General features: G+C 40.6%; 1 protein-coding gene across 5 annotated transcripts in view; it reads left to right on the top strand.

The window, feature by feature from the left end:
- Window positions 1-14035, top strand: part of AGXT2 (alanine--glyoxylate aminotransferase 2) — a 46004-nt gene that overhangs the window by 4246 nt on the left and 27723 nt on the right. For all 5 annotated transcript variants that reach the window (XM_065546153.2, XM_005556708.5, XM_073993289.1 and 2 more), the window contains exons 2-7: window positions 3077-3162; window positions 4240-4424; window positions 6685-6808; window positions 8434-8528; window positions 10193-10286; window positions 10909-11002. In XM_065546153.2, the coding sequence (XP_065402225.1) occupies window positions 3077-3162; window positions 4240-4424; window positions 6685-6808; window positions 8434-8528; window positions 10193-10286; window positions 10909-11002 (678 nt within the window). The remainder of the gene's footprint in view (window positions 1-3076; window positions 3163-4239; window positions 4425-6684; window positions 6809-8433; window positions 8529-10192; window positions 10287-10908; window positions 11003-14035) is intronic.

Here is a 14035-nt window from a genome sequence, read left to right as displayed (position 1 = left end):
AAGGAAAATAGCTGGGCATGGTGGCAAGTGCTTATGGTTCCGGCTACTCAAGAGGCTGAGGTGGGAGAATTGTTTGAGCCTGGGATGTCGAGGCTACAGTAAGCCATGATCATACCACTGTACTCCAGCCTGTTTGACAGAGGGAGACCTTGTCTCAAAAAAGGGAAAAAAAAGAAATCATCCCTGGGCGTCTGTAAATTAAAGCCATACTTTATTTTGAATGCTTTCTCTTTATTTTTAAAATTATCGCAGCTGAGATAGCATGTCGTTATTTTAACACATTATATGAGCATTGGGCAACAGAGCCAGACTCTGTCTCAATAATAATAATAATAATTAGCATTTTAATAAATCACACTGTGTCCACTGCATATTTTCAAATATTTTACAATCTTTTTTTCATTTTAAAAGGTGAGGAAGCCCTTAATAAATACTCCCTCTGGGCTGAAAACTGGTTGTGAATACTGAAAAACTCTTTATCATTACAAAGAGAATTTTCCCAAGAGTTTCCAAATGCCAAAAAAAATTGATTTTTCTCACTTACTTTGCCCAACAGTTTTTGTCATTTGACATCATGATTTTGGGGAAAGAAAACAAAGTTACGGTGACCTGTAAGCTATAGAATTCTGTGAGAGTTAGGCAGCTGGGAAATGAAAGCTTCCTAGTTACCCACTTGGCATTTATTATGCAAAAGCGATGCTGTTCTCCAAATTGAATTCCATCTTTCAATGTCTTGAGTTGCTCATGTGAATTGAAGTGAAAATTGGTGAATTGGATGAAAATCATTAGCTGTCATCTGTTTAGCCTAAAAAGACACTATCCGATTAGTTAAAACAATAAGACAAAACAAAACAAATACCTATTCACAAATAGACCTTGGATGTAGTTTTATTAATCCTAATCTCATTCATTCCTTCCCCTCTACCTCCATCTCTCTCTCTCTCGCACATGCACACACACACATACAGGTATGCATATGCATATACACACATACACAATCTCCAGGAGCCCCCAAAAAGCTTTATGAACCCTCAACTCTTACATCATCCTCAAAACCCAGGCTATTTTGAATAAAGAATGCATGCAATTATCTAGATAATTAGATTTTAATTTTTTTCTGGCAAATAATAAAAACCAAGGCAGTTTTATTTCTTTCTGTCCATCAAATATCAACATTATTACTATTATTTCTGAGTTTTAGTTATTTATTAAGAAGGGTGATATGACAGTCAATAGATTTGGAGGTATTATCCAGATTTATTTCACTTACTGACTCCTATTATATTATATTTCTCCTACTTGCTCGTTACTATCTGTCTCTATTTCTTCCTTCCTCTTTCTTCTTCCTTTCTCCCTTCTTCTCTTTCTTCCTCTTCTTTCTTCCTTGCAGAATTTCATGTATTTCATTTGAAGCCCTCACTCCACCATCATATTCTTATCACTTCTGTGAATAAATGAATAAATAAACCTGCCTTGACTGTTTAAAATACAAGCTTTTCCTTATCAAGTCTTTCTCTCCAACTCCCTTCCCCCTCTAGCCTACTTTTGTAAATCCTATAACCTTGGAGTCAAGAGAGCCTACAACCTCCTCAATGGGCAACTCCAATTTTGCAGACAGAAAAATGAGACTGAAGAAATGAAAGGATTTTTGAATTCTTAGAAACACTCAGAATTTTTGTTCCATCTCAGAAGCATAACTAATGCAGAGAGACACAATGAAAAGCTTTGTAAAAGGTGAAATTCTCAGAAAACTGAAGCTATCAAATTTTTTGGTCCTTTCTATGCATGGAAAATCAAAAGTCACTTGCTTTTAAAGTAAGAGCAAATTAATGACATTAGTGATTACTTAGAGCAGAAAAGTGAATGGGGTCTCTTTGAAAGAAGGTATATTCAGAGCTGTTACTTTCCATCTTCATTTAAAAACACAATTGTTCATTATGTTTCTCAGGACTGTGACTTCATAGCCACACAAAACACTAACATTTCTTTCTTGCATTCAAACCTTCATGCTGAGAAAGAGACATAATTTCCTCAGCTCTCTCCACCTGTAAAATTATCTTAATGTTGACCTTTAGTCTTCAAAATTAGGAGCATCTTTCCTAGGAGTACTTATAAGTTCTCTAGAAACCTCTTCCAGCTCTAACGTTCTGATTCCATTATTCCATCCCACTGCTGCAGAGGGCCCAAAATCTGTGCTGCCAGGGAAGGGTGGAAATGGCTGAAGAATGAGCAAAACAGACCACTGGGCTAGAAGCCAGAGGAGTTTTGTTCTCGTTCTTCACCTAACTAGCTAGATAGCCTTAAACAGATTAATTTACCACTTTACGCTGGTTTCCTTATCTATAAAGTATACATTTTGACACACACACACACACAGACACTCACACACACAAATGTAAGGTCCCTCCTAGCTCCAAATATTTAATGAATCTGGTTCAGCTTATCCCTGTTTTGTCACAGTCTTGTGTTGGCAGCCGTTTTTTTTTTTTTTTTTTTTTTTTTTTTTGGAGTGGGGGAGGTTTTGTCTTCCGGGTCTATTTGCCTGTGTTTATTAGTCTAGTGTATTGTCTAACACCTGCCTCTCCTCATTCCCTACAAGAATAGTCAACAGTCATTAATTCCATGTGTACTGACAGCTAACCAGGTCCCAGGCACTGACTAAACACTAGAATTCAGGCACTAGGCAGCTTGAAGCCTAAAAGCACCTCTATTAATAGAGGATGGACTCCAACAACACATTACACTGGCAGAAGTTTTACCTACTGATGAGAGAATCAGCATGGTGAGGGTAACACGGACAGTTTGCCTAAACTGAGCTTCCCAAGCTTGCGAGGGACTGCAGTAGATTGTTTTTCCAGACTAGATTTGAGAAGAACTATCTTTTTTTTCCTCCAGAAAACTCATTATTGAGATACTCAGTTTTTAAATCCAAACTAAAAGCTGATTTACATGACTTTTTAACTAAGAAATAAACAAAATTGTCTAAGCAGTTTTATTTGGATAACTGTAGGTAACTTTCACCAACAGACCTATGTCATGCTTAGTTGAGGATTCTAACTCACTTCACTTTCGGTAGGTGCTTCCTGGACATCGGTAACCAAGCTCAGTCTTCATACAAGGCCCAGAATGCCTCCATGTGACTTCATACCTGAAAGATACCAGGTAAGATTCAGGGCTTTAAGAACACTCAAAGAGGTAGTTTCTCTGGGGAGGTCTCAGTTGATTGTTTCCTTAAGAATGACACAAAAATAGCCCTGCTTGCCACTAATCTATCTCATTCCAGATATTGTACCTCTAAGTCATTGGAAGCATCTGAAACCCTCTTACTCCCTTAATGCTAGTATATAAATTGGTGTCCATGTGTGAGAGATAGAGACAGAGACAGAGGCAAAGACAGTACATGCAACACACTATAGATTATAATTAATATATGTATTGCAGGGAGATACACACACATAACAAATGTGATGGCACACATTGGCTTTAAAGTAAATGTTGCTCCTGTTTTAACTGACTCATGTGGCCATCTGACCTTCCTGAGCCCTCCAGCCAAAATTATAGTTATATTTTTATTCTCAGGCTAATAAAGATTGAGCTGGCATTTTCTCTCTCACTTTCTCTCTCTTTCTGTCTGTTTCTTTCCTTCTTTCTTTCGTTCTCTCTCTCTCTCTCTCTCTCTCTCTCATATGCATGCACATGTGCATGCACACACACACAGCAACTCCTTTATTCTACATGATACTTACAGGTTAGAAATTGTAGAATCAATAGGTACTCATGAGGGATCCACAAAGAAGAGAAATACAGGAGAGAGATTTTATAATTAAAGATACAAACATGACTAGCACATCATTGCATTTTTATTTTTTTAAAACACTACCACAACAAAAATGACTTATTAGTTCAGACTAATTGCTTATTAGTTCAGATATTTACTTCCAAAGTCTATTTTTTTCATAGTTAAAATCAACTCAAAGCCAAGGCTTTTCATTGATAGGTAGAAATTCCAGCCCTTTTCTAGAAAGAGATTGAAAGCCTACAAATAATAATTCACTTCCTTAAAAGAAAAGGCTTTAATTTCTTACAAGGATGGTATTGGGTAAGTACACCCACTTTTGAGCCTCTACAGGCTAGCAGCCCTCTGCTCTATCCACTAGAGAGACTGGGCACTGTTACTCATAGATTGACTGCCATTGACCTTCTAAGAAGTGTGTGGGTTTAAATTTTGTTTATCTACAGTCCCTTGGCTACAACCGTGTGCTGGAAATCCACAAGGATCACCTTTCTCCTGTGGTGACGGCGTATTTCCAGAAACCCCTGCTGCTCCATCAGGGGCACATGGAGTGGCTCTTTGATGCTGAGGGAAACAGATACCTGGATTTCTTTTCCGGGATTGTTACTGTCAGTGTTGGCCACTGCCACCCGTGAGTATCCTTAAAATCTGGGGATTTTTGTTGCAAAAGAATGCATGGAAAACAATTATGCTAGTGATTCCGAACTCTTGGTTTGCTTATCTTGGTTAAAAAATATCTATGACAGATTGTGGCTGACATACTCCCTGCTATTTCCTGAGTACAAAATCTTGACACTCTACTTTTCCTTTTCTTGACAATGCAAGATTTTGTTATTCTCATGTCACATGTAGTGTGGCATGTACCACATGACTGGAGTCTTGCTGTGTATTTCTCATTAGCAACAGCTTTCCAAAGACAGGGGTGCATTCAGGGAAAGGAAGGGAAGGGAAAGGCAGGCGGCTCTCAGAGAAACACATGACAGGCTTGTCAGGCAAGGGATGATGAGAGATGAGAAATAGCTTCTAGCCTGGGGAATCTTTCTCATGGCCTCTGAGAGATGGAAGAGGAAGAGAAGAATGATAAGAGACATATGCAATTCTAGCTGGAAATTTACCTGGAAATGTATGGATCAATTAATCTAGAGATTATCTGCAGTGATGACGGTACACTCGCCCACACACATACCCTTGGAGAATTCTTGGTTTCCATGCAGTGCTTTCATTTCATGTCTGTTCTCTTTTTCCTTTAATAATCTGACCAATGCAACCTCACACTAAGTTAGGGGAAAGCAATAAAGCAGCAAGCCTAAAACAAACTGAATAGGTGTGGGACCTTCCGTCAAAGCAGGAGGCCAAGAGTCCCCCCTCACACAGCTGTCAGGAGGTAAAAAGTGAGTGTGCCTCAGGGTTCCAGCCCTCATCTTTTCCTCCCCTTCACTTCTCCTACCCTCTTTCATGATCAGGAGGCCCTAGTCCCGTGCAAAGTCACGAAAAGTATCCAAAATAAATGTCAGATGCAATTTCAAACATAGGACAAACATACACGAAAGAAGTAGAGAAAATGGAATAGAAAATGAGTTCAAACATTCTCATTGAATCTTCCCAATAACATTGACAGCCTTCCCTGGAAATGGGAAGCCATCTATTTTACCCCTCCTGTGACTTTCATTTATTTTACTAGACAATGTTTTTTTCAACTGTCTCTTCTTTTCAAGAATTTACTGATACTCCACAATTTTCTAAAGTGAGTTTCATGGAACATTGATCACAGGAGTTTTCGTGGAAAAGGGTCCCATGAGAAAATAAGTTTGGGAAACACTTTAAACTATTTCTCCTTTCTGAAGAGAAACAGTGTACACTAGTCTATTATAGGTACTAAATGTTCTATAGTAAAGACATCTGTATAATCTGATATTTCTCAAAATATTTACCCACTGGATTGATTTTTTCTGATGTGAAAGATATTAATAACAAATAAAATTGGTATGTAACAAACTTTAGCAATTAATGTCCTTTACAGCAAGTTCAGACATCTTGGCTTGTGTTTTCAAAGCTAAGTCAGGTTCCACAAATCTATCATCCTTAGTCCCTATTATCTCTCAGTATGAAACTTCTAATCCTGTAAGGTTGGCCCAATCCTTCAAAGAATGTGGCTTTATAGTTACAAAATGTTCATCCACACTAACCACTGTTCAGACTCAGATATTAGAATCTCCCTGCAGAAAAACTATTAATCTTAGTCGGACGTGGTAGCATGCACCTGTAGTCCCAGCTACTTGGGAGGTTGAGACAGGAGGATCTCTTGAGCCCAGGAATTGGAGATTGCAGTGCACTATGATTGTGCCTGTGAATAGCCGCCACACTCCAGCCTAGGCAACATAGTGAGGACCCATCCCTTAAGAAAGAAAGAAGGAGGGGAAGAAGGGAGAAAGAGAGGAAGGAAGGGAGGGAGGGAGGGAAGAACTATTGATCTTGCACACGTGTGCTTGATGAATCTATTCTTCTTTAGAAAAACAAAATGGAAAGGACTCAGGCTTACAACTAGTCATCTTTTTTTCCAAACTCTTCAAAGGATGGCTAATAAGAAAGCATAGTTAGAAGAAATTCTAAACCCAAACTTCCTCCTAAACTAGGTATTTCTTTTCTAAAATCCCTGTAATCATTGAGTCTTCTTTTGAACCCTGCTCTTGGAAAGGAATTCATTACCTTTTGAGGCAACACGTCCCATTTCTGGACACCCGTAGTGGTTAAAGGAGTTTATTCTCACATGTAAATAAAATCTGCCTCTTGAAACTCTTTGAGAAAAAACAGTACGTTCGGGTCCAATGGCCAGTGTGTGTGCAGGAGGGGCGTGACACGCAGTGCAGGTAACTGCTCTACTGCTTATCCAGGAAGGTGAACGCAGTGGCACAAAAGCAACTCGGCCGCCTGTGGCATACAAGCACTGTCTTCTTCCACCCTCCAATGCACGAATATGCAGAGAAGCTTGCCGCACTTCTTCCTGAGCCTCTTAAGGTACAATGCTCTTCCTACAGGAGCTGAATTTCATGGGGAGAAAAAAAGGTACGATGCTCCCAGCTCAAAGGGACAGGAGTCTTATGATTCCAGGGGAGCTGCCCTAGGAAGCAGGAACATGGGCAGGAAATCTAGTCTATGCATTGAACATCTGTAGTGGTGATCTGATGGCTACATCTGAAAGCAATCAGACAGAAGGGAATTTATGAATTGCTGGTGAAACAAGCCAGTGTTCCCTTGTGTAACCTCTGAGCCTCTGTCTCTCTTTGGTTGCTCTCCTCGCCATATCTTTGCAGAAATCATTTCCCAGGAGCCATAGGCCTACTGATGTTCTCATCTATGTCCTCAAGAGGTTTTTATCTCATTGCTCCTTAGCCTTTCTGCAAAGTTATTTGCATTTCTTTTACAAAAAGTGAAACCATTTTTAATAAATGCTATATGGTTCATTTGGTCCAAAATACACTTAGATATTTTTTTCTACATGAGCTGTTTTTCTGCATCTGAAATGACTGATATTTTAAACTGAACTGAGATGTTAAAATGTTGACCAAGATTTGCATTTAGGCATTAAATGAGTTCATATATATGAAGAACCTAGAACAGCGCTTAGTCTCGAGTGTTAGCTATTATTATTTTACCATGTTGTCTACATTACCTAGAATAGATGAAGAAACTTGGAAGAACTGCAACCTCAGTTCAGCCCCAGATGTTCACGGAAGAGCAGAAGCAGAGAGTCAGCAGAGTCACGAACACATGTCTTCCAGTCCCTGAGTCTGGAGGGCACAGTTCGCTTTCATTCTCCCCGTTCTTTCATCCAGGCTGAGCTGCATTTTTTGTTTACTTGTTTTTTCTCTTTTTTTTTTGAGACAGAATCTCACTCTGTCACCCAGGCTGGAGTGCAATAGTGCAATCTCGGCTCACTGCAACCTCTGCCTCCCGGGTTCAAGCGATTCTCCTGCCTCAGCCTCCCAAGTAGCTGGGATTACAGGTGCCCGCCACCACACCTGGCTAATTTTTGTATTTTTACTAGAGATGGGGTTTCACCATGCTGGCCAGGCTGGTCTCAAACTCCTGACCTCAAGTGATCTGCCCGCCTCAACCTCCCAGAATGCTGGGATTATAGGCCTGAGCCACCACACCCGGCTTGTTTACTTGTTTTTTCAACATTCACACACACAGCACAGTCAGGCTGGGACAACCCTTGGAGTTGCAGGGTCAGAGGTCCTGTCTTGTTCCAAGCCTTTAGAATCAGGTGAGTGGGTTAGGGTCAGGAGCCAAGAAATCCAATCTTTGAATCTATCAGCTACTCACTGCTGTGTGCCCCTCAGCAAGTCTCCTCTCTTGGCATTTTGCAGACCATCAAATAAAGCCAATGAAAGCCCGGAATGTTCCACAGCGGAGACAATCTCTTAGCCATTTTTGTACGTCTAGCACTTAGCGGCTACTGGAGAAAGGGCTATGAAATCCATACGTGGTTAAATGATGGAACTGCTGAGTAATCCGAGCTGATATGTAGGGAACTCTCCTTAATACTCAGGGGCTGGACACATGCCCTTCAGCAATTTTAAATGAATGGGTAATAAGGAAATAAATTATGAGGCCACATGTCTTCCTTTCCTCTCTAGGTCATTTTCTTGGTGAACAGTGGCTCAGAAGCCAATGAGCTGGCCATGCTGATGGCCAGGGCGCACTCAAACAACATAGACATCATTTCTTTCAGGTAATCACCACGTGGAATATTCAACCTTAGGAACACTGACTTACCCCCATTCTTAATGTGTATCTTTACATTAGCATGGAGTGGGAGACAGGTTTTCTCGGGAATATTGTTCTAATTGTTAAGTTTTAAGGAAGGATTGGTCAATTGAATTTTATAACAGGATAACTGCATTCAAGTTAGCCTTATACAAGAGAGGGGGCCCCAACTGGTCACAAACAGCTTGAAGTCCTCCTTATGTCATAGATCCTCCTATGGAATTAAAGAGAAACCCACATGACGGTTTTTTAACTTTGAAGGTGTGGCAGGGACCACACCGTATATCAAGCAGTAAAGGACTGTTCCCCACCTTAGAAGATCAAGGCTCTACCAAAAAATACTGGCCCGTTTTAATTTCTGCTTATGATAAGGAGCTGTCCGCTTATTTCATAGGGCTAGCTGCACCCGTTTTTCACCCTTTATTCTCCCTAAGTTCAGAGGATGCACATATAGCCCTGTATACTTCTGCTTCTTCCAGTGACTTTTGAGCACTGATAACAGATTAATTAATAAACCCTTAATGGCTATATTAGAACTAAAAATAATAGAAAACTAAGCATTTTGCTCACAGTTACCTTCCTTGGGTAATCGTACACAGCACATTTAAACAGACTCCTGAAAGTTAATGTAAAAGATAGGAATGACTTACGGTAAAAGTTGATGGAATGAAGAAACAGTGGCATTTTTAACCTGTCTGGTCATAATTTCTGTGTGAATTCAAAAGAAGATTTTATTTAATCCTTATGATAGCACATTCAATACTGCACATTCCATATCAAATGAGCATGCAGTTATTACAGGAATCAGGAATATGGCAATAAAGAATTGTGATTAATGTATTACCTAAATAACATTCCAGAATGTGTATGTCCAGGTAAGTATTAAGTAGTCACAGTGCTACCAGGGTTCAACACACATTGTGTCTCCTTTTTCAAGACATATTAGGTCAGTGCAAAAGTGATTGAGATTTCTGCCATTAGAAGTAATGGCAAAAACCACAATTACTTTTGCACTGACCTAATACAACCATTCTTTTGAATAGTCTTAATAGTCCAAAATCCTTGTTTAAAGGTGATTTTGGTATGGAAAATTGTTAAAACTCATTTGAAGCTGACACTGATGATCAGGAGCATTTATACTAAACATAACTGTTTCAGGTTCAAAAGAAACAAAACCTATGTTTCTTAGATGGAGAATAAGGTAATTTATAAGGTGTGTAAGTCCCTAAAGATATTGAACAACAAGTATATCACAGGAAAAAATATTTGGCTTCCCAAGGCAGCTACTTCGAAGACTGGTATTCATTGAACATATAATTTCTGGTATGTTGCTAAAAGATGAGTCTCATTATGATGGAGTAATAGAGTAGGGCAAGTCCTAAGATTGGAGGTCTTGGACAAATGTTCGCCAAAACTCCTTTCACAGTTTCAAATCTATGTTTTCTAACAACAGTTAGAAAACACTATTAAGTACATTCACCTGACGTAGGCTTAGATGTGTTCTTAGAAATCAGAGGTGGATGTGAATGATGTTCTATTTCATCTTCATGGCCTTCCTGGATTTTCTCTTTTGTCCTACTCAGTGGACCAGGAACTTGACTCAATCCTCCTGTTGTTTCTTCTCTGCAGAGGAGCCTACCATGGAGGCAGTCCTTACACACTTGGCTTGACAAATGTAGGGACCTACAAGATGGAACTCCCTGGTGGGACAGGTTGCCAACCAGTGAGTTTGGAGATTTTTCTCTTGTTTCTTTAAAGACTGCTGGGTATGTGAAGTAGTTGATCAGGTTTTCCTGGTATAAGGATTAGAAACTAATATAAAGCCTGTCATTAATCAGGGGCTCAATTTGACCTAATTGAATTGGAGACCACTTGAGGACACCATTAGAAAGGCCTTCCGAGTCTGAGTAATAATTAATGACAGGGTTTTAAAATTTATTTTGCTTTTAAATAAAATCAAGTAAACTGCAAAGCTCTGAGAATCTTGAATGCACAAAATTTCTATGAAGTCATCACTATACTCACCTTCTGTTCCCACTTACTATACCCACCTTTTCAGCATCAGAATCAGATACCTAATTATTCTTATTCTTTCAGATGCCCTTACCCACTGCACCCTTGAGCAAGTTGTTTCCAGGCTGACATTGAAATCAGTTTCCTTGTTAGAGTGCCCACATAGCTGATTCTAAGAAAAAATTATCTCTGCAAAGCAGATTATTCAGTTTTCATCTTAAGTGGGGGAAGAATGAGGGAGGAAAACTAAGAAGCCCTCTTGTCTTGATGGCGGCCTAAATGGGCTGTCTCGTGTTCATGTTTGGCCACACTCCTTCTTTTGTCATTTGCAGACAATGTGTCCAGATGTTTTTCGTGGCCCTTGGGGAGGAAGCCACTGTCGAGATTCTCCAGTGCAAACAATCAGGAAGTGCAGCTGTGCACCAGGTCCGACTGGGCAAGGGAGGGGCCAGTGGAGGGTTGGATGTTGGAAAGGGCACGAATAAAGTCACACCTATCCCTGAAGGAACAATTGAATTTGAAAACATGGAAAAGGGAAAAGCCAGAGGAAGCAAAACTGGAAAGTAACCAAGTTACTCCTCATTGAATCAACACTTAGGTCTGCTATCACTTCACTCTCAGACCATCTGTCTGGCCATGTAGGAAAAGCATCTCATGCTATCAGAGCCAAGCTTTAAAAAATGACTATCAGCTGGTACTTGATTCAAGGCATTCTATTAGCTCTATTATAATCGCAATAGCTCTGGTGTCAATTTTAAAATGAAACAAGCTTGACGTGGTGGCATGCCTGTAGTCCCAGCTACTCGGGAGGCTGAGGTGGGAGGATTACTTGAGCTGAGGAAGTTGAGGCTGCAGTGATTGATGATTATGCCACTGCACTCCAGCCTGCATGAAAAAGCAAGCCCCAGCGGGGTGTGTAGCTCATGGCTATAATCCCAGCACTTTGGAAGTTCGAGGCGGGCAGATCACCTGAGGTTGGGAGTTTGAGACCAGCCTGGCCAACATGGTGAAACCCTGTCTCTACTAAAAATACAAAAATTAGCCAGGCGTGGTGGTGTGCACCTATAATCCCAGCTACTCAGGAGGCTGAGGTTCAAGAATCACTTGAACCTGGGAGGCAGAGGTTGCAGTGAGCTGAGATCACACCACTGCACTCCAGCCTAGGTGGCAAGGCAAGACTCCGTCAAAAAAAAAAAACAAAACCCAAGAAATCAAGATGGGTGGGATTATTTACCAATCCCAATGGATGGAGGGAAAATAATGCTTTTGGGAATCTCAAAACTCCAGTCAAAAAGTTCTCCAGGAACTGCCAGCCAAAATGAGAGCATCTGTCAAACAAAACACAAGGCTGCCCTTCCTTCAGGCTGCTGACAACCCTGGCAAAAGTTTCAAAGGCTTTCTCACAAGGAGAACTTCCATTTATCAATCACATTTTTATTTGCATTCTTTACCTATACTTAATAGGAGGGAGAGGAGGCAGGAAACATCATCTGTTCCTTGCTAATGAACAAGCCCTGCCTCTGATTTGTCATCGCAACCTTTTGAATAGCTGCTCCTTAGTAGCTCTGAAGGAAATAACTAAAAGCTTCAGCCCAGTGATTTTTAATGGAATAGTATGAATCACTGGGTTGAGAGGAAAAATACAAAACAGAAGTCTTAAAAACCAGCTCTGAAAGGAAGAAAATTCACCGTCGTCTTAAAATTCAGATGACATAATAGCAAAATGGAGGTAAGAGAATGAAAAAGTAAGTACTGGAACAAGACAAGATGTCACGCTCACGGAATTTAAAACCAGAAGGAAATGTAAAGCTATAAAGTTATAAATCAAACTCTTCACTTTAAACACGAGGAAAGCCAGATTCACACAGAGGAGACTGGAGGGCTAAGATCTGACCCCAGGTCTTTTGACTCCAAAACCAGTGCTCCCAATTCCTATAGCCATCCTCATCCACACTGATGTGCCGTCAAGATAAACCCAAGCTGAAAAATCATTCCTGTCCTGCAGGCCAGGACTGAGGAGTTGCATGAAGTCAAGAGATGGATTCCACTCTCAGCTCTGGCATGGTTCGGCTATGAGCAAAAGCTTCACCTTTTGCTTCAGTTTTCTCATTTGTAAAACAGAGACAGCAATATCTGGCTGCTGCCAACACCATCACAGCACTTCATGAGATAAAGCATAGAGAGTTTATGTAGAGAAAACCAGACCACAGCAATACCTGGTAAAGCCATATTGAATATTGTATCTGTATGGCATCAAGAACTAAAATCAGTTTGATGCACCTCCCAGACCCTGGTCTGACTGCAAAACCACCAGCACAGAGCCTAGTAGACAGAAACACTCAAGAGGTGGCCATTCCTTCTTTTCCTGCCATATGTTCCTCTTTCCATATAGAAGAGAGGCAAGCCTACTGTAAGGCCTACTATAGGACTACTTAAGCGAATTTGACAATACCAGAAGTCCATGGTCTCTCTAGTGGCATCTAGAGGCTAAATGATAGTGACAGGCGTACATTTCTGCTCTGAACTATTGTCTTTGGCATATCTGAAGTCAGCTGTTTTCTTTCTTATTTATTAATTTATTTATCTTTTGAGACGAAGTCTCACCCTTGTCCCCCAGGCTGGAGTGCAGTGGCGCGATCTTGGCTGACTGCAACCTCCACCTCCTGGGTTCAAGCGATTCTCCTGCCTCAGCTTCCCGAGTAGCGGGGATTACAGGTGCCTGCCACCATGCCCAGCTAATTTTTGTATCTTTATATTTTTAGTAGAGACCAGGTTTCACCATGTTGGCCAGGCTGGTCTCGAGCTCCTGACTTCAGGAGATCCGCCTGCCTTGGCCTCCCAAAGTGCTGGGATTACATGCGTGAGCCACCGTGTCCAGCCAGCTGTTTTCTTAACTCATATCTTCAAGAGACAAGACTATTTATGTAATCTTTGAACAGTATTGGAATACAAAAGAAGGACCCCAGCCTCCTCCACTGCCTTTAGTACCTGGGAAGGGTTTGGTCTTTGCTGTAAAACTGGAATATTCATATATGTTTACAAAAGCATCTAAACATGTGCAGTTCTTTGACTATAGATGTTGCTTGTTCTCAATTCCTCTTAACCTATTGATAGGAATACCTTAAGAGGAATTGAGGCACCAACCATGGTAGAGATTTTTCTCATCTCAGAAATATGTCATCTCTCCCAACAGAGGCGGGGGGTCATTTTGCGAGTCTAATCTAGATGTTTATGTGGTATATTTCTTTGTTCTACTCCATCTACCTCCCAGGGTTTTTTCTCCCCAGGGGTTCATTCCAGGCCCTGAGTTTCAGATGTAAACCATGATGAGATGCAATCCTCATTACCTACTGCCCCCACAATGTTCCAAACCTGGTACTGATCACGTCATTCTTCTTCTTTTGAAAGACAAGTTTTGTTTTTCTTAAAACTTGTAGTTCTTTCTTGGCTCCTCACTCA

The sequence above is a fragment of the Macaca fascicularis genome, chromosome 6, assembly GCF_037993035.2.
Source record: "Macaca fascicularis isolate 582-1 chromosome 6, T2T-MFA8v1.1".
Lineage (NCBI taxonomy): Eukaryota > Metazoa > Chordata > Mammalia > Primates > Cercopithecidae > Macaca > Macaca fascicularis.
Note: the sequence above shows the minus strand (reverse complement) of the source record. Positions and strands in the feature narration are given on the sequence as shown.